The 21,534-nt window shown below is 39.4% G+C and overlaps 1 protein-coding gene across 1 annotated transcript; it reads left to right on the top strand.

The window, feature by feature from the left end:
* Window positions 1–902: 902 nt before the first annotated feature.
* dusp22a (dual specificity phosphatase 22a) lies at window positions 903–21,262 on the top strand. The gene is made up of 7 exons (XM_078285366.1): window positions 903–1,182; window positions 2,373–2,406; window positions 3,330–3,412; window positions 6,411–6,460; window positions 10,979–11,053; window positions 11,408–11,579; window positions 20,308–21,262. The coding sequence occupies exons 1-7, from the start codon at window positions 1,162–1,164 to the stop codon at window positions 20,497–20,499; spliced, it is 627 nt and encodes a 208-aa protein (XP_078141492.1). The 5' UTR covers window positions 903–1,161; the 3' UTR covers window positions 20,500–21,262.
* The last annotated feature ends 272 nt before the right edge of the window (window positions 21,263–21,534 follow it).

Below are 21,534 nucleotides of genomic sequence, written 5' to 3'. Positions count from 1 at the left end.
AAGAGTCTCTGTAAACAATAACAAGCCATAATAGTAGTTAATGTGATTTGATGCTTGCGAGTTGTGATCCTTTGGCTGTGATCTCTATAAGGGATTTTTGGGCGTAGGCTCCTTCAAATGTTTGGTTCAATAGAAAGAAGAAATGTCTACATCCAATTTGTTAATTTTGTAATGTTGGTGATCAGATTGCCAGCAACCACATTGCCTTATGTTTATTTCAGATACAAGCCAGCGGACTGCAGAAGCATTTGTTGCAATAGGCAGATGATGGGCAATGTCACCTAAAAACTCAATTGCAAACTTCTTTCAACAAACAAGTTTACTCTAAGGTCTTGGGTCATCGAAAATATTTGAACTTAGAGTGACTGATCTATCTATCTGTCTCTCCATCTGAATATACAAAGTGTGATTGATTTCCTAAGGTTAATGTTCTGGAAGTAGGCTATAATATGTAGTCTTAATAAATGTTTAAATTGGATTTTGAATTATTTTGTTAAAATGACTAAAGTTAAAAATGACTATAGCTTTGTTTTTTTATTACTATATTTTTTTTTATTTATTTTATCATTTTATTTTTATTATGTATTTATTTCATTAACAATTCTAGCCCTACTTTTGAAACACGTTTTTTTTTTTCATTTTTTGTAACATAAATGTATACATGGGCTAGTTCAGCTTGATTGCGAATGTTTTTCACTATCCAGAGGGATTGTTGCAGAAATATGTAATGACATACTGTATGTGTGGATTCCTGAATGTATGAAAATGTGAAAAGCCCCTGTGTGAAGGTGAAGGGAGGGAAGCGCTGATGTTGAGGAGCGGACCGCAACACTGCCATGATGTCACTTACCGGATGAACCCGCAGCTGCAGTTGTTTCACGTCAAAAAAATCCGGAAGACCATACACTACGACGGAACCAGCAGAGCCACGACGAGGTTAATGTCTGTAATAATGGCACTGGTCTCTTAAGGCACGTCAGTTAAACTTTATAATGTAACTGAGTAGCGGACACAGAGCCACTTCAGCGCAGGTTATCCATTATGTTCTGAGTTAGAAGTGAGCCTAGTCCAGCCTCGAGAATTGGCTTGAAATCAATGTCAACAGTTCGTAACCGTTACAAACCGTTAGTGTAGCTCTTCGTAGATTGGTTCTGAGTCGTCATGGGTAATGGAATGAACAAGGTAGGCTTTGGTTTTGTTAATAACGGTTTTCTGTTCTTGCTAGTGGTGATTTTGTCGCGAAACACTGCATCTGGTTGATTGAGTCAATCACGTCACATGTTTTCTCTCTCCATAGATATGCAGCTGTGTTTACTTGCAGTGCACTTTCACCTTGCACGTTGACCACTGAGTGCAGTAGGTTCAGTGCGACAGACAGCTGACCATTTGTATAGTAGGCTATGTTATCTGATGTTTTGAACAAGTAAAACCAAGCCTTTAGCCCGCCTAGGTTGAGCTGAGGTTCTGCTGAGATATAAAAAAGCATGATGTGGTCATTAGCAAAATTTAGCCACCACTAATGTTAAATGGACAGTCACGGGGGCAACTATGACTTTTTTTTTTTTTCCTAAATTCGTGACTAAATCATCATATTGTGTTATGTCAAATACCTGATTATAACCAAACTTGGGGCAGCAGGGTGGCATGATTGGCCCTCACCTGGGAAGGCCTGGGTTCAAGCACCTGTGTCAGCAATTGCTCAAGCAATTTTCCTCTGGGTATCAAATCAATAGATTATCACAAAATGATTGTTATATTGTCTACATTTTCTGCAACGTTTGTATACCCAGTTTGGTACTGGCACATTCCCACACATTTGCAAATGGAGAATTAAAAGATCAGTACTAGTGAACAAAATTACATGGAAGTGAAATACGTTAGTTGATGAATTGTAAAGGGAAAATTGCCATCTGAGCATTTTTCATGACAATTTCTCCTTGAATACTGGAGTGAGGAGTCAGACATGTAATTGCAAAAAAGAGCTTGCATTGGCAGATCTTTTATTGGTTGTCTAAATTTTTATTTACAATAGTAAGTATCAAAGCCAAACATTGTGCAGGCTTTATAATATTTTACTATGGATCTAGCATAAGATCATCTTCAGACAACACACTGTTACAGCAACACACTGCAGTAGCTGCTTGCCACTCAGCACTTTATCCTGATAATCATGCATCATTGCTCCAGGCCTTTTATGGGTGTTGGGAACATCTCCTTTCTTGGTAGCCTGTTCTTAAAGTCTTGAGCCAGAAGCCTTAAGTCCATTCTGGCTCGACCCAGCACATTTGTGCCTTTCATATGAGGTTTTTGAAGCTTGGACTGTAATGGATATCTAACCTGAATTCAACATGTCTGTGAATGCTGCTTCACAGGTCGTCGATGGGCTCTACCTTGGGAATATAAGAGGTGAGACAAACATGATTCATCTTAATGTGATGTTTTACATTTTATGCAACACAACACATAATTGTGTTCTTCTAAATGATACAATATTAAAATTGGACAAAATGTTAATTTAGCATGTATTTGAAATTCTGAAAGGCTTTGAGATTCAACTAGTAATGCATATCACTATATTGCAGTATCCAGAGAAAATACTTAGTCACAAAACATTTAACAGTTGCAGTATTTTCATATTAGTCACCAAATCTATTGTGCTAAATCTGCAGCATTTGGGTGCTTCCCACCCCTAAAAGTGGGTCACATTGGGCTTCTGAAATCCAGTGTTTTAGAAGGTTTTAAATTTTAATGATGTCCCTCTTTAATTTATAACATAGGGTAACCATCCAACATCAGATGATTGTAGCATTAGAGCTGTTCTGCTGTCAAACATAGATTTGATAGGCTAGAGTAAAAGGATGTGAATGTTGTCTAGTTGACCAGAGGGACAGAAAGGCAATTAAGAAGAAGTTAAAGTAGATACAGAAAGTCTTGTTTCTAGTAAAGCAAAATAACAAGTAATCTAGTGTTGCTTCACATAAAACAAGAGAATCAGAAATAGTTAGTGTGTCACTCCCTCCCTGGCCTGGCAATACCCTTACCAAGATAATGTGGCATACACACCTTTCTAACTTTAGCCACTGTGATGACGGCCCCACAAGATGGCCCGAGCACAGTGGCTGAAAATAACTAAGTGACAAGACCAAGTGTCCACAGGCCCGACTGCACCAAAAGATGTTGCAGGACAGTTAGCAACTTGCAGACATGCTTTTTGAAGCTGCAAACAATATAACCGGTCAGAGTTGTTTGTGTGCTTGTGGGAGGTTGGGTGGGGTGAGACTCATTGACATGATTCTAGTGGGATTTGTCCTTTTCTCTCCCTGTCCCAGATGCGGAGAACAGAGAAAGTCTGTCTCAGAATGGCATCACCCACATCCTGTCTGTGTACAACAATGCCAAGCCCGTGTTTGAGGTAAGTGGGACTGCCAGGTTGGCTGGTATTGTTTAATTTCCCCATGCCAAAATGCCATGTGTCAAACAATTTGTTATTGTTGTTGTTAAAATTCTACTTAGAGATTTTGTATGGTATGTTTGTGTATCCATGCCTTTAGTGGTGCTCATTGCTCATTGCAGTGTGGTAGTCACCAAGGGGAGTGGAGAGCATTGTTTTTGTGATGTGTCCTTGCAGCCAGCTGGGGGTAGTGATGACTCATAGTTGAAAAAGAAACATTTAGGCCTGGCATGGGCAACTTTAATGGCTAAGAGGTGTATGTATGAACAGGAGCTACTGACATCTGGAACCCACATAAAGTTATTTATTATTTATTTACACACTCAAATCTGGTGTAATTAGCAGGTGATAACCAAAATAATAGTCAGTGTTTCCCACACATAGACTTTACTTGGGCGGGCCGCCCAGGTATATTAACGGCCGCCAAAGTATATTTGGCGACCCATTTTAGCATTTTTTATTTTTATTTTTTTATCCGTCCGAGAGAACGACGCCATACGCCATCGATTAACTAGTGGACAATCTCCCCTCGCTCTACCCCTCCAGGGTTTCCCACACATAGAAAACTTTGTGGCAGGCCGCCACAATATCAGCCCTGACCGCCACAAATTTTTTTCACTATTTAGTCGTAGAACTGCGTGTAGCACTTTGATTCGCTCAGCCCCTTATTGCTCCACGCGATCTCTCTCTCTCGCTCTCTCTCGCGCGATCTCTCTCGCTTGCTCTCTCTGTTGCTCCCCTCTCTCTCTCTGTTGCTCGGTAGGGGTGGGCGATACCGCAAAATTTGGTTTCGATCCGATACCAAGTAATACAGGGCCAGAATCGCCGATATCGATACCGATACTTTTTATTATTAAAAGCGGCTTATGTACTTTCATGTAGGGGAGAGCAGTGTGTCATGATTTATGAGGTGAATGCATCATCAATAGGCTAAATCTGAATACATTTTCATGACCACTAAATTATTTGCCAAAGGTTAGCAATCATTGTAAGGTGAGTGGTAGAATTTCTACCTGCCACCTGTGAGACCCGGGTTTGATTCCCAACTGAAGCATGTATGTAGCAAGCAAAGCAAAAAAAAATTGGCTTCATTCATTTATGTAGCACAAAAAAGTGCTACATAAATGAATGAAGCCAGTTTTTTTTTGCTTTCCACTGTTAATTACTTAATCACATGCATGTTAAAACACAGGACAGTTTTTAAAGGCAAATAACAAAAATATTTTTTTTATTATTGTAAATTGAATGTGCAAACATGGAAAAAAAATTAAAAAGTATCTGTAGTATCGATATTTTGGGATCGATCCGCCCACCCCTATTGCTCGGTCTCTCTCTCTCTCTCTCTCTCGCTCACTCGCTCTCTCACCGGACCCGTCTGTTTCGCCTCCCACTGCACACGCATGAGGGATATTTTTTTCCATGCCAAGAAGACGGCCGACTGAATTCCCAAAAAGAAGAACTAACAGTTAACGTTACTCAGAATCCAGCTGAGTTTCCGAGATTAGCACGCTGTATAGCCTAGCTGCTAGTCAGTATCCACTGAGTGGACTGATAACATTAATATTAACTTTTTAACTCTGACTCTGAATGTTTGCTCCCTCAAGCCAGATTAATATTGAAAAATATTTTCAAAGAAGGAAAAGGACTGGTCCTGAGGAGGAGCAGGACAGTCTGGACCAGAGGAGCTGCTGAGCAGTAAAACAGAGTAGATAATAATGTTAAAGGCTGTAATGTAACGATGTAAAGATACAGGTGAAACACTGAATAGCTATCTAATTTAGGGGCAATATATGTATAATCTGATACCAAGATCTGCAAGTTTTACATCTCCTAGTTAAAGAGTCTCTGTCACATAGACTACCATTACTAGCAGACAAAAGTAATTTATTCTTCTGTTCTAGAGAATTTTGTTTTCCCGTGCCTTTGCAAAACCCACAATATGTTCAACACATGTCGTCCAGTTGTCCTCTAAATTCATGTGTTAAATCTGTTTGTCTTAAATGTCTTAAATATGCTTGTCTTGAAAAGTGGGTGAATCATTTATTATTTATATATTGCAAGGCCCCAGAAAACCTTAATAATATGCAGCTACATGGCTCTCTTATATGTGCTTTGAAGCATCATGGTCCAGGAAGTATCCCATAGTTGGAAGTGCTCCAGCAGTCACTGTGTACACATATAACTGTAGAAGTAGACTTAAATGAAAGAGTTATTGAAAGGGGTGAAAGTTTATTCTTCAAATGATACCAGGTACATGTGTATTGAAGGCTTATACGAGTCCAAACATCATGTTTGGTTTAGGCCAAAAACCATAGTTCTAATATAAAATATACTGTATATCATCATGGATCTTTGATAAATGCTTTCTTCTTATGAAATAATGAACATCATTCAGCTACCAAATTTCCCTTAATAATCAAGTGGAATTGCTTAAAAAGGTATTAAAAAGTAATTGGTCAGTGTTACAGTTCATCAGTCTATGAGTTAATGCCCATGTCAGGGGGTCGTCAGCTAGAATCACTTACATTTTTCGAGTTCACTGGCCAAAAAGGTTGAGAACCACTGGTTTAGGCACTGAAGCCAGGTTACTGCACATTTAGATGAGAAATTGTTGTGTGTACCAGATTTAAGGGGTTTAGGATCCACATCCGTTAAAGGCCTGTTGAGTGACAGATTCCCATCACCACAACTGACTTAGGCCATAACCTTAGCTACAAGGCTGTGTGCATAAATGTTTCTTGTTTTCCTTGATAGCGATGCCTTATTCAGAAAACACTCACTGGCAGTGTGTTTGAGGTCTAAACTGGATGCACCATCTTTGTTGTGAACCATAACTCAACAACTGCCATTTTGTAAAGATGAGAGCGCTTACAGATGTCCAGAATTGAAACACATGGCCTGTATTCTTGGAATTTTTAAATTTGTTTTGCACTTTTTCATTTTCATTCATGTTTTACAGGACATGACCTACCTATGTATCCATGCAGCTGATGCCTCCAGCCAGAACCTGTGAGTAAACACACACACACACACATATAGGCATTCAGAAGTTGTCGTAGTGCTTTCCCCTCAGATGTTGAATTTTATTGTCCATGTGAATGCCTGAGGCTGTGATGAATCATGCAGTGTGGTTTCAACACGTCCACTGTTGCCCTCCAGATTGTGGTCCCAGGGTGTGACAGCCCAACACAAACGGTTGCATTAGTTTTATTGTTAGGATCTATGACAGTTGAGAAAGATTTGAAAAAAAAAATGTCTTGGATTTTTTTTTTAATTGAATGATTGCAGTTGATAGTTATTAGAAATGGAGCTGTAAATGGTTTGTTTGATTTGTTTTTATTGTGACCTTATAAATTAGAATAGTAGAGGGTGAAGGGTCAAGTAGTTTTATTTTTATTTACATGAATAGTCAGCCATGTGCATCTCTTGGCTCGTAGATGTAGACCTCTCAACATCACATTAATCCTGTAAGTTTCCTACAGATTTGGTGCAAAAAACAGTTTCCACTGTGTGTGTGTGTGTGTGTGTGTGTGTGTGTGTGTGTGTGTGTGTGTGTGTGTGTGAGTGAATGTGTGAGAGAGAGAATGTACAATGCGTCATTGTTCATCAGGAGTCAGACTTAATGTTGAAAGAGGCATGAGCTGTCCCTCCACCCTTGGAGCAGTCTCTAACATAAGGCATTAGTCATAACATTTGTATTGATTTCTCTGTATGTCCTTTGGCCTCATGCAGCACTAGCTCCAGTAGTTCCCCTGCCCTGGTACCTGTTAATAAGACTGGATGATGTTGTTCTTCTAAACTCCTTATCTAAATTCCCCGGTACTTGCCACAGGCATCACAGCTGGGCTGATCCACCATTACCAGCATGAATGAATAATGAATTGGGCTACTGTATGACTGGAAGCAAACACAGAATTAATGTGCAAGTACACTTTTATGATCTGGTCCTAATGATGTCATGTCTGCTGGTAGGCGATAAGTGAACAGCTGATGTGAGTACAAGTGAGAAGTTTCAGCACAAGGAATGCCAAAGAGTAGGGGAGTTAATGCTGTTGGAGCTCTGCACTTGTAGAAGTTGTGTTGAGGCTAGAGGAGCTCTACAGGTTGGAGAGAAGAGAACAGAGCGGGGTCAGATGCAGGTTAATGATAGGGATGGGCATTTTAAGTAATTTCAATATTCGAGTACTCACATTAAATCATTATAGAGTACTCGAGTACTCGCAAAATAAAAAACTAACGTAAGAATATGGTCCGAAATTAACACCCAAGCGAAAATGCGGGTAGGGGTCCGTGTCCGACTGGAAACACACAAGCGGAACCAAAGTTTGGCTAACGCTAAACAGTTAATTTCATAGGCTATAGGCCTGTAAGAATATCTATTACTATCTAATGCTTTCACATTTATGTAAATTGGCCAACAGCGGAAAACATGGTAGCTTGTACTCCGGCTCAACAAACGCCATCAGCTCGCGGAAGCCTTCTCCTTCCACAAAGCTTAACGGGAGCATATCTCCAGTCACCATTTTCGTGATGAGCTGGCTAATCTTCTCTGCCCTGGTGGCATCACAACAGCGTGTGCTAACACTCCTAGCAAATGAGGTGATGCAAGACTGCCTGTTATCTGTCTCCGCTGTTTTCTCCTTGTGCTTAATGCGTAAATGGTTAATCATCAAAGTAGTTGTTCTATGATACGCAAGTTTAACGTTACATAGCATGCACTGCACATTAATTTCGTCTATTTTGTCGAAATACTTCCAAACATCATTCTTATGCCTGGTCGCCATTCTGCCTGTAACGTTAGATCCTGTAACAATGCGTGCGCAGATCTATCATTTTTGCTAGCAGTCCCGTCCAAAAAATGAAAACTTTTAATATAGAACAGGGTCAATTTACGTTTATATTTATTATATACATATATGTTTTTTTTTACAAAGCAAAAAAAAAAAAGTGAGTACTCTATACGTTGAACCGTTGAACGAATACTGACGTCCAAATCGAGTACTCGAGTACTCATGCCCATCCCTAGTTAATGAGACTTGAGGTTTGGTGTTCGGTTGGACGTTGCTGATTGGGTTGGGCTGGAGGTGTCTGACCTACCCTGTCGCAATCGGGCGTCCTTCCCTCAAGGCAGCAGAGGAAGGAAACCTCACTGTGACATCTGGCTGTTGGTCACGACCACCCAGGGCTTTAATAAACCCCCTCTGTCACAATCCCTGGTCTGACTGACGGGAGCGGTGAGGCCAACTGTCGCCCCGCCAGCTAGGGGGCCCTATGGCCAGGTCTATTGGCCCCTCCCAGACGTAAGGTCCACAGCAGAGACCATCTTTCTCACTTGGGCTCTACATCTTTTGTTTGAAGCTGTCTGGAAACAATTTCGCCTCCTTAAATCTGTTATTTCCATACTTCAGGGGTTGGGAGTATAGGAAGTCAAGTCAAATTTATTTGTGTAGCCCTTAATCCCATTTACCGTCTCAAAGGGATTCTTAACACCCACGTTATGAAGCAATAAATAAAAACTATATAACGTTAGACCTCCAATGAAAACAAGGAAAAACTCCCACAAAAATCTCACAGAGAGGGATTCCCCTTCCAAGAATGGTCAGGCATGCAATAAATGGGTGCCGAGAGTGGGCAAACAGACATTATATGTGGATATAACACACAAACACAAACAAACAAAATACACAGAAATAAACATGATAAGAACCTTGGGTGAAACCAGATCTGGCGTGGGACATCAACACCAACTTAGTCTCCATCGTCAATATCATCATCAAGGTCATCATAGGATCGATACCTGGGTCACGGACGTCGGCACCCTCTGAATTAATAAAAATGTAGAAATATTTGATATAAATTTATTAAAAAATGTTAGATCTTTTGCTAACACGTTAATGTTTTTGACAAGAACAATGGTGAGCAAAATCTTATTTCAATCCAACTCTAAATAGAATAAAACCTACAAATGTTTTTATGCATAATTCAGTGTCACCATGCTGTCCTTATCACTAGGACTGACACATTCTTGTAAATCTGTCATTCCTGGTCGGTTGCAGTATTACAGACTGATGATGAGTCTGCTATGGTTTTGATCTATGGTATGCAGTCACCATGAAGGTGCAAAACGCACTTGCATCAAACATTTCCAAAATAAAATTTCAGGTCTTACAAGTTTTTTGTTTGAGTGTTGATCACTTATCTATATCGATGTAATTATATCCCTGTAAATTTAGTGCTTAAAATTTCAGGGTATGGTGTATTTGCAGAAAGTCATATTCACAGTGGCAATATCACTCAACAGTTTATTTTTGTTTCAGTATTTTTCTCTGGATTCAGCTGTTAAAAACCTCAAATCATTGTCACAAGATAATTTTCTGCATATTAAACAAGACAGCCGGAAACCTCTGGGCTAGAAAGACAGAACAAAGTGCTGAGGGGACATCTTTTCAAGAGGAGTTTGGATCTCAGGAAGAAGGAAAGAAGAAAAGTGGCAGTCCATCTATTTTAGCCCCAGTCTGTTGAGGCTATTGAGTAACCAGCCTCTGCCCCTCAGGAGACAGTGCTATCAACCATACACTTCTTTATTGTGCAATACACCACCAGTGTTTCCTGGCAGTGCTTAACTAGGATTTTGGGGGTTCAGTTGCACTACATTGTGCAAAAGTCTAGATTCACCTGCTTTGTTGTTAGTTTTTGCCCAGAGGCGCATCGTAGGTCTAAGCATTTCTGTGATCTCTTTATTTTAATTAGCAGCTAAATATTTTTCTAGTAAAATAGGAATTGTGTTGTGCTTTTGGTGATATGGGCTTGCATCTGTGAGAATAGTCTGACATGTAAAACCTAACTATTAGGATTGTAGAGTAGAGACATGAAAACATGAATGGTCCACTAAAAGGAGTGCAGCTGTTCGCTGAATATCTATTATGAAGACTGGAATGAATGCTAAAAACTGCTGTAATTTTGCCGATCGACAGAAATGGGGACAGCTACTTCCCTTGTCTGTCCCTGCTGTCTGCTCTGGTCTACCACACACTCTCTGTTTGAGCACAATAGACCAGTCTGTATTTTTTCACATGACAAGTTGGAGTAGTAGAAAAAACACTACTCCTTGCCATCCTTTGTGCTTAAAACAAAACTTCTACTTTCTCCACTCTGGGACTTCCCACTGTATTTGAGAGCTACCTGCAGAGTCAGTGTCAGCACAGTATCACTAAAACCAGACAAAACCAACGCAGTCCGCAGAGGCACTGTATAGATCAGGGTGATGTTAAGTGAGGGCCTCAACACAGGGGTTTCAGTTCATGCGGTGCTTTCTCATATCCCATAAGGTATAACCTGAAATCTATTTATAGCTTTTATAACACTTGTACCGCCTTGCCTTAACAAGAAAGATAGTTTCCAGATTTGAGCCAGCGATGACCTATAAAATATCACAGAAAAAAAGGTGTACTGCCATATATATATGTTTAAAGGTGAAGCCCTTAAGTCGTCATCACACTAAGTTCTCATTGTGTTGTGTTTTTCCAGGTCACAGCATTTTAAAGAGTGCATCAGCTTCATCCACGAGTGTCGTCTAAATGGTGGATCCTGTCTGGTTCACTGGTAGGTTTTCATGACCAAAGCAGGACCCATCCCCTTCTCAGTAGCTGTTAGCCCTTCATCAAGCATTTCTCAAAGGACTTTACAGAGAACAAACCCTGCATAGATCTAACTAATCAACAGTCAATCACGTAACAAAATGATGTAATACATGCAAACAAAATAACACAAGGAAACAAAACAAAGCACAAGACACAAAATAGATGCAACTGTATCTAATACCTGTAAGAGTTATCCACTACCTGTTCACTAGTTTACCTATTACCAGTACAAATCCTCAGCTATCTGGAGGGACAGAGATATTAAACAACCGATTGCTGTGAAACCGTGATCAAGCAGTACTTTGTGTCCCTGCAGCCTTGCAGGTGTGTCCCGCAGCACCACCATGGTGGTGGCCTACCTGATGACTGTCACCCACTACAGCTGGGAGGAGTGTCTGTCTGCTGTCAAGGCGGTTCGCTCCTTTGTCGGCCCGAACTACGGCTTCCAGCAGCAGCTGCAGGAGTACCAGATGACACAAGTCTCAGAGGTACACACATGACGGATCACACACACACACACACACGCAAACACACGATGAATTCCTACATATAGTACCTTCAGAAAGCATTCAACCCCCTTCACTTTTTCTGCATTTTGTGGTGTTGCAGCCTGAATTCAGAATGGATTAAAATAAAAATAAAAAACAATTGTCAACATAAAACATACTTTTGGAATTGTTTGCAAATTTACTGATCCCCTGAGAAACTTTGTAGAAGCACTTTTGTCAGCAATTCCAGCTTTGAGTCTTCTCTGATACGTCGGTATCGGTCTGTATCAGTCTGTATCAGCTCGACATATCTGGATTGTGGGATTTTCTCCCACTCTTCTTGCAGATTTGCATAAGCAAGGTCAAGTTCGATGGGGCGTGTCTGTGAACAGCTATCTTCAAGTCATCCCACAGATTTTCTCCTATATTATTTATTTGTATTGGCTTTTCAGCAGCAGGGACTCTCTCAGTCCCTGCTGAGAGAGTCCCTCAGCATATGGCAATTTGGCAAGGTGAGGTCAGTATGAAAGGTGTTGAAGTGTTTGTTGACTTGGTTTCATAATAATGGATTAAACAAAAATTAAATACACAACAGAAACAATTATATATGCTTTGAATCGCCATAGAGACATTATTTAAATCGCCTGTAGAAAACTTACAGCCAACTGTTATCTCATTTAATGCAATAGGCATACAGTATGTCTTGTTTGTATGTATATCTTTTCTTTTGCTCGTGATACTTGCCCTTGAGCAAAAATTAATAACAAGCTGCAGATTTAGGATAAGATGAGATAGATAAGATAGCACTTTATTAATCCCCTTGGGGAAATTCAGGTGCCACAGCAGCAACTGGCAGACAGTACCATGGAAAACAAGTACAGTAAGTACAATAAAATAATAAAAAAGAAGAGGTACTAAGATAAAACAATAGAGGTAATGTATATAATATAGAGACTATGGAGACAAAAATGCAAATAATAATAATAATAAATGTGTATTCTTACATATATATTCTGTCTAATCAGGAGTTCGGTCATTAGTGCGGATGAGGGGGGGGGGGCTCTGAGGGGCTAGGGTTCAAGTCCAGGTCTGAGTCATGTGCAGGGTGTGGGTGTGTGTGTGTGTGTGTGTGTGTGTGTGGAGTGATGATTCATGTCATAGCTTTTGCTCTCTGATTAAGACAGCTGTCAATTTTAATAACACACTGTTCAGGCGTTAGCACAACATTGCGGTCCGGGCGACAGCACCACAACAGATACACAATAGCCTACATGACTGGTTTCACTGCATGTCAGCAAATTATTGAACGTTCTTTTGAAAATATTTTTTCCCCTCCCTGTCCCTTCTCCAAAAGCTCACCACTCCAGTTGCAGCAATCGCGGACGCCACCCATTTTGTGTTTTGTCTCCTCTTTCACGGTGCCCTCAGCACCAGAAGACTTTTTTTTTTTGGTCCCCTCTCCCGGAGCACACCACTCTATTTCACCACACCCATCCATTTTATACAGAGATCATTAGTGGGAAAAATATAGGCCTAACAAAGAAATAAAGTATATAAGATGAAAATAAATTAGATAACAGTAAATCATATAAAAACAGCCTAATAAACCTTAAACTCACAAGTTAAAAAGTTGAGTCCTGCAGGTGAGAGTGTTTTTTTTCCTTCTCAAGACGCGCTTAGCGTTCTAGGACTGGTCAGAGGCAGTCGTTATCTAAGATCAAGTTAATCTTGATCTTTATCAAAGTCATTAAGTTAAGATGCTTTTCGGAAACACCTCACAAAATAAAGAGGCTTCGTAAGATGGATACTACGATCGTCTTAGCCTTAAGATGCTTTTGGGAAACGAGGCCCTGGTGATTTCATTTTGCTCTTTTCTGAACACAGCATTTTAAGAGTAATTATTTTCTGGCTTGGCCAGAAATGTCATGCAACCATAAGAACAATCTGATACACATAGTGCTATATTGAAATGTTTATGCTTGCTGTGCACTTGCATGATGAGCTGTTGTTAGCAGAATGTTCAGGTAAAAGGCATCATTTCATGCGGTGATCAGATCGTGATCGGCCAGTCACACTGTTACAAAATCAGTAATTGACCCCAAAAAAACCTGCTGTTGCATCCCTGCTTTTTTTCAGGAGAGGCTTCCCTCTGGCCACTCTGCCATAGATTTGTGAAGTGCTGCACTGACTGTCCTTTTGGGAAGATCTCCCATCACAGCCAATGAACTCTGTCAGAGTGGACCTTAGGTTCTTGGTCTCCCCCCTTGACCAAGGTCTTTCTTGCCTGGTTGCTCAGTTTGACCAACTCTAGGAACAGTCTGGGTGATACCATATTTTTTTCCAAATCCAGTGATGGAGCTCACTGTGCTCTTGTAAACCCCCAGCACAAATTGTTTTATACCCTCTGAATTCTACATGCAGTTCCTTGGTTTTAATGGCAGAGTTTCTGCTCTGATGTGCATCATGGGACTTTATGTAGACATAGGTGTTCATTCTAAACCATGTCCAGTCAATTGAATTGGCCACAGAATTAACTCAATATGTCACTGCAAAGGGACTGAATACATATTGCCGTAAACATTTGTAGAAATAATACATTTGTAGAAATTTGTACATAAAAAAAAAAAAACATGGTCCACCAACATCATGGATCATGGTTTGTGTAGATCAGTGACAAACATTTTTTTAATTTTAATTTAATCTTTAATATTTAGTTTAATTTTGAATTCAGGTTGTAAAACCACCAAATGTAGGGGTACTATATAATTCACACAGTTGGTGGAAGGTCACAGGTTTGATTCTCACATCATCTGATGTGTCCATCAACAGCCATGTGTCCCGTTGAAGTGTGAGAAAACAGACTCAACACCAGAACTATTGCTACACGTCTGCAAGCTGCATTTGCATTGGCGCTCTGCATCTGTTTCGCACCTGATGTGTCTGGGGCTTCAGAGTGTTAGCTAAATATAAAATATGAAGTTACATATTTACACCTCAGTATCATCGTGGCATCAATCACATACCGTACAAGAGAGTTTGTCCTCAGACTGGTGCATAATCCTCATCACTACATGATCTACGATCCCTCATCCTTGGAGACAATGGCCTGTCCTTTCATGATCACAGTTCTGTTTTGTCTAGTTTCACTTTTGAAGAATAAGTGTTATCTATCATCATTGATAGTAAATCTGGGCTAAATACTTGCTGACTTTAAGTCTGAACTGGTTTAGGGGATTTTTTCCAAACAGACCAAACCTTAAGTTATATACCTGAGAATGTCTGACCGATGCATGACTGCTACTTTTAAAAATATTGGTTCAAGTAGGTGAAGAGAGTGAATGTCCTTGACTCATCAGAAGACAAGGGCTCAAGGCTTTCAGTCTTGTTAACTCTGAATTCCTTCATACTCTGGAATGAAATAAGGATTTCAAGTGGACAGTTCTGTTGAACTTTATTCATAATCACTTTATTTATGTTATGTGCAGATGCTAGTCTATATCTACACATTTGAGAGGGTGAGAAATGTTTTGTTTCCATTTTCTCTTTGAGACATCCTCCGCAGCAGTTTACCTTTGGCAAAATGTCTGATACATGTACCCTTTCAAGTTTTGCAGCATTTTTGTTGTTTGGAGGCACCTATAGAGCGCGTGTCTTCATTACAATGGCACTGACCCAGCATTTGAGTAGAGAAGGGGAACTGGAGGGGGTTTGCTGGGATTGCATTAGCTTGGTACTGCTCATCACGTGTTCAGCATTACTGTCAGCATCTTGCAACATAACTTTACTGAAAAAAATGCGCTCATTGTTTGCTAGATCTGGCAGTGATTTCGAGGATTTAAGAGGAAATGGTCTTTCTGTATTTGTGCTTTTCCCACATCTGCCTCAGACAGAAAGTGAGGAATCCTCAAGACAGCTGTGTGAATTTATTTGCACTTCAACTCAATAATTATTAAGGACTGCATACACTAAACCTATAACGTATCATTCATTGCTTTATCAAGAAAGTGGGTTAAATAATTTACATTACTGTAATGTGCAATTCCTGTCTTGTACTACAAATTGGTGCTGCAGCCACTAATGCAGCTGTAACACTACACTGCCACAGCATCACAGTCACAAGCCATGTTGAATGCACTGCAATAAATGTCTTCGACCATTTTAGACGCTAAGTTGCTGCATATTCATGTGCACCACAACTCACCAAATCTGTCCAATGGGCATATTACACCTTGTCTTCTTATTCCATACTTATGTATGTAACTACTTGAGCAAAGAGCTATTCGATTGCTGCCATTTTCATCATAAGCATTTGCAGTCAGGACCCCTAAGCTTTGGAACAACGTGCTTGAGGAAATATGAAAACTGATAACTGATAGCTTGTTATTATACCCATGGCAGTTTTGTTAATTTGTTCCTTAGGAGTCCAATATAGTTTCTGAAATTTGCTGAGTGGTTTCAATAAGCTGTGGTACCCCTTCCCTTATTAGAGGTCTTTCCTTTTATTTCACAGCACTTTGTAACTTTAACTGATTTAACTGATATTATTATTAGTAGTAGTAGTAGCAGTGGGAATAGTATTATTGTCCAAGAAAACATAGCCTCAATATGAATTACAAAAGCATTTGACATTTGGAAAAGTGAAGTTATGACATTGACACAAGTTGACAGAAATGTCAAGCCTGTTAATCATTGTTCATTAGAAAAACTCCTAGAATATTTTATAATCCGTAAACACAATAGTCTCAGAGCAGGGCATGAAATTAAGCTTGACCACTCGTCCCAAAATGACTCGCATTAGTCCTGTTGCTGAGGAAAAAAAGAGTAAGGATGTTTGTGGAGAGCTGGAGGACTGGTAGGGACTGGCTGTGTACAGATAAACTCACTATGTGGTGTTCAGCCTGTTGATATAATTGTAATATAATGTATATAATTATATATTATATATTTAAAGCATGATTTACCTTTTAAACTTGAACGTTACATTACTTATACTGAGTTAGTAATAATAACATTTGAAATAGACCATTTTATTTTTATGGCACCTGCACTGTACAGTACACAAAATTAATAATCCTTCAATTGTTAAGTCTTCTCTGCCCAAGGTGGACATTAGTTTCCTGAGCAAAATGAACAAGATCATTGAAAGATTTGTTCTTTCTACTGAGCAACACCAAAGAGAGTTGAACCTGCCGCCACTTTTTAGTACGAGTAAACATTAATGGATTTTTTTGAATGCAGGTGCTAACTGGAAACAAAATAATAATAATACTTTCTTATGCAAAGTACAAAGTGCTTCACCATTAATTGAATAAAAACAAACACACATATACACATACAGTATATAGGGAAGTAGCAAGAAGCAGCAAAACAAACATATGGACAAATTACGTCCACTCAATTTGAAAGGAAACAAAACAATGGTAAATAAAACAAGATAATTGAATGCAAGTCGATAAAAGTGAGTTTCAGTTGGCTCTTAAAAGAAGATAGAGTGTTACATGAACTTACTTCTTCAGACAAACTGTTCCAAAGTTGAATCACCCTGATTGCAAAGCCTTGATCACCTTTAGTCTTTAATCTGGCCTTTGGAACAATCAAAAGAGTTTTGCCCGCTGATCTATGACTGCTTTTATGCACATAAGGAGATAACAACTCTGAAATATAAGCTGGAGCCAGGCCATTTATTGCCTTGAAAGTAATTGATAAAAATTTTAAATCTATCATAAAATTGACTGAAAACCAGTAAGGTGGCTAGTATGGGGCTGATATCATCTCTTCTTTTCTTTTAGTTCTAGTTAAAAGCTTTGCTGCTTAAACAAGTTGCAGAAAATGAGTTAACATTATCCATCAGCAGTGTCTGAATTACTTCTTAATGTATTGCTACTGCCGAATCACTAAGAGACTGGTAGGTCATTGTAGGTCAACCAAATCCTCCTTTGTAATTGGATGTTCATGACAGACTTGTTAGGAAAGGTTTGCATTAAGACAGTCGTATTCCAGCATTATACAATTAGCTCAGTAAAAATGAAGGATGATAATGATGTAGCTCTTTGTTTTACTAATTCTACAATATAATAAATCATGGAAATATCCGATGGCCTCAGCAAGTATGATGATGACAAAATAAATGCCCAAGTTTTGATTGAATACATTGTAATTATAATGTATATATTGCATTGTAATTGATGGGATTCTGGGTTGTTTTCTCTCTGTTGAAAGAAAAGGAGTTTGGTACCTTGATCATTACCTTTGTATAGGGGTAAGTATGGTAAACATAGGCTTAGCGTGGTTGCATTTTGAACCTTCCCGTTGTTTACTATCTGCCTCAAGTCCACTTTCTGCCTCTACATGTGAACACATTTGAGGTGATGACTTGAGCTCTAAAAGCAGCTGTTTCTCCAGTGTACATTGGAAGCAATTAGTTATTTGCTCATTATGTGTCACTCACTCCAGAAAAGAAAAATGACAGGAAAAAAATCCATCCTTAGGAATTATGATTGTAATGATGTTCTCTTGTCTTCATTTCATTTGATATATTTGAAAGCCGAACTTTCTTTCTCATTCTATCATAATGTGCACACTTAAAAGCTTGCAACACTTGAAAGCATTTGTGCTTTCAAGCACAAATTCTTCCAGCGAGCTTCATTTTCGTTTTCAAGATGACACCATGCGACATAAGGGTCTTGACAATCTTGCACAACATCTGATATAAATCTATGTAGATTTCTAGGTTGATATTATGCATTTCATGGTATATTCATTTTTACAGTTTGTTGACTTTATTGAGCCAGTGCTATATTCTTATGGTATACCATTTACAAATGTATGCATTACATTCAGTTTTAGGGCCAAAATACACATTTTAGGAAGGTGGATTTATGTATTACTTTCAGAGTTACTTTCACTTCATTGTATTTCACAAATAATAAGGTATTGCACAAAATAACTAGAGGTTTTATTTCCTGGACATCTTGTGAGAAATAGCAGCTCCTTTCTTTCATGACCTGTTGCTCTTGTTTAGCCTGAATGGAAAAGCTTTACTGGAAAGGGAAAAGCTTTGTTGGAAAGGCAAGCTAGAGCATGTCTTACACACAAAAGCCACTGGCTTTTTGGTATTCTCTGCCTCCAGCTCACCCAGACTGTAAATTTGTCCTTCTGTTAATGGTCTTCACTCCTGCACCCAGTGGCCTGGACTAGAGGTGGGCAACATTTTTTGACACAAGATCTAAAAAAAATGTGTGACCTAACCAAGGAGCCAGTCCTGAAAATTCACTCTAAAGCATATCTATTCACACCACCACAATTATGTAAGCACAGGATAAAATCATAGTACAGTAAACACAAAATTTACTTTAAGTTTAATGAAATGTAAAATATATTTCCAAGTTGTGGGACATTCAAAAGACTGGCAAGCCAGAAAGGCAAAATGGCCGTTAAGTAGTAAATTGTACAGAGGGAGTCATTTGATTATTGCCTTCCTCAATTCTTGTGCTGTACAACTGAAACGCCTCAAAATGTTAATTAGGTTAAAAACACACAAGAGCAAAAACTTTTACTGCCTGCATAAGCATTTAGTAGATTTGGGCCCCAGAGTCCACATGGTGTCAGTGGAGTAGCTTCAGTATTATCACTTAATGGAATAACACATTTATTCTCTGGATTCAGGCATTTGGACCGAGTCGTTTGTGTCAATAAATATTGAATGAACTGTCCAAGATGAGACAAAAAAAAATGTGGGCAGGGGGGGATTTTCTCTCAACCAAAATTCTGAGAACGCAAGAGGTGCTCAGATAAAACCCTGAGCTTCTGGTTACTAAATGAGCAGGAATGTCTGTGGAGTGGGAGATGTGGAGGCTGTTCCTGGGAAGTGTTTCTTCGCAGACCGGCTGCCCTCCCCTCACTTCCCTTCCCTCAGCTGTGTCTAATCCCCATGCAGGCCCTCCAACTGGAGTGGTGGGCCCTCGACAGGGGTTTCCCATTCTTGGTCATCTATCTTGATTTAGCCCTAGGTCTGCTCCTTTTAGTCTCTAATGTGCTGCAGATGTTGAAAGACCAGCTTTGTAAAATGTGTTAATTGCCTGTTTCCAGAAATTTGACAATTGCACACTTTTTCAAGACACTATTTTTCACTTTTTCAAGAATTGTGATTGTTTTCCTACTACGTGTCAATGTCATCCTTCCTTGATTGTGGCATGATGGGATTATTGAGCTCAGTCCAGAGGGGTCATGACTATGGGATTTATGGGTTTGGTCCTTTAGGAAATAACTCCTGCAAACCTTTTCACTGAAGTCTTACTGTCAGAAACTGAAGGGATGGGAAATCCTCTTCTCCCACAGAACATACAGTTCATACTCTACTTTTAAGTTCTACAATTACAATTCAGTTCAAACTTATTCTGTAAGGGAAAGTTGCCTTGCAGACAGGGTGTGAAGTGAAAACACAGTAAAATCACAATAAAACAAATCATCACAACATAAGCAACATTTACTCTAAAGGAGATTATAATGGGTTCTCATTTTCTCTAAATACATTTTATCTTATTTCTTTATTGATTAAATGACAAAAATGTGATTACAAAGTAGTAACTTAAAAAAGGAGTAACTTTTTGTATTTTTCTATCATACAGTACATAAAATCAATAAAGTCAACAGTAAGTTATATGTATTAAATTGACAGAAACACAATCAAATTTAATGTTCGTTCTTTGTCCCTCCTGTTTGTCCACAGTACCGAGCCTGGTTACGGACCACTTTCCGTCCCGGTCCATTTAAGGACCAGGAACAGGTTGGAGCCCTGCTGAGCCAGTACACAGAGCAACAGGAGAGCCAGAGGAGAGGGGCGGACCAGCACTGGATAAACCAGGCTGTCGGCGTCTGCTCTCTGCCCTGCGACCCCCAGGATCCTGACGACAGCAGCTGAGCCACGGCTCTCTGTTCCTGCCAACCTCCAGTCCAAACCTGTCTGGCAATGGCAGTAGCTATTATTCTGTGCCCAATTCCAAATCAACCTCAAAGTTATATCCAACTTAAAGGCTTTTGTATAAATCTGAAAGGATAGGATTAAATGAATACCCTCTAAAAAGCAAAGTGTTTTTTAATACTTTCTTTGCATCTATCTAGTCTGTTTTTAAGCAATGGAGGTTGATTTAGAATTGGGCTACAGGCTCTCTTCCACTACCAGTACCTCCCATGTTCCCTTAACTGGTCTGAGTACAGCCACAGCAGGAGCATTGGTGCTCACTGACGCCTTACTCTAAACACCTCAGCACCTTAGCCATGATGAATAGGTTTCACCTGTACTTCCATCTCAACCTTTATACCTGCAAAGTTCAGCTCAATAGCCATAGAAAAGGTGACTGATTTAGCTTAAGCAATATATAGCTGGCTAAACTGGGAAGATGTAGGAAATATGGCTGATTTAAGCAAACGGCTTTGTCATAATCAGATGTCTAACTACACATGAAGGATCTCTGCAGTCCAAATGCTAAAAAGTCTTCCTGATTTTACTGAAACTCTAATTTATCTTTTAATTGTGGAAAAAGCAAGCTGATTTTTTTTTTAGGGAATTTGTGTCATAAATTCAGTGGTACAGTTCAGTGTTCTGATAGTGTATTTATGATTTTTTTTAATAAAAATGCACACTTTGCCAAAAATATGGAAATGCTAATAAATATATATAATCAATGAAACCAAAGCTACATTGTGTTATTGAAGCTGATTTCTAATGCAGTGTGTGTGTGTGTGTGTGTGTGTGTGTGTGTGTGTGTGTGTGTGTGTTGAGAATATCAGATGCATACATTCCAGGTTAGTAGTTTCCAGTAGGCTTTCTTATTGTTGCTACAGAGAACAGGGCGTGCTATACCCAGTTTCCCCAAAACAAACACTTGAGTGTGCTAAATCTCCTGCTACCACACAGGTGAGCTTCCACTACAGATCTGGCTGAAACCCAGACAGA

Source organism: Centroberyx gerrardi, chromosome 1 (assembly GCF_048128805.1).
Source record: "Centroberyx gerrardi isolate f3 chromosome 1, fCenGer3.hap1.cur.20231027, whole genome shotgun sequence".
Taxonomy (NCBI): Eukaryota; Metazoa; Chordata; class Actinopteri; order Beryciformes; family Berycidae; genus Centroberyx; species Centroberyx gerrardi.
This window is presented reverse-complemented; position numbering and strand designations above follow the sequence as displayed.

Bases quoted from the DNA above. Each gene is read 5' to 3' on its own strand.
- dusp22a (XM_078285366.1), top strand. From the start codon at position 1,162: ATGGGTAATGGAATGAACAAG. The intron at 2,407-3,329 runs GTGAGACAAACA...TCCCTGTCCCAG, and splicing joins CTACCTTGGGAATATAAGAG to ATGCGGAGAACAGAGAAAGT. The intron at 3,413-6,410 runs GTAAGTGGGACT...CATGTTTTACAG, and splicing joins ATGCCAAGCCCGTGTTTGAG to GACATGACCTACCTATGTAT.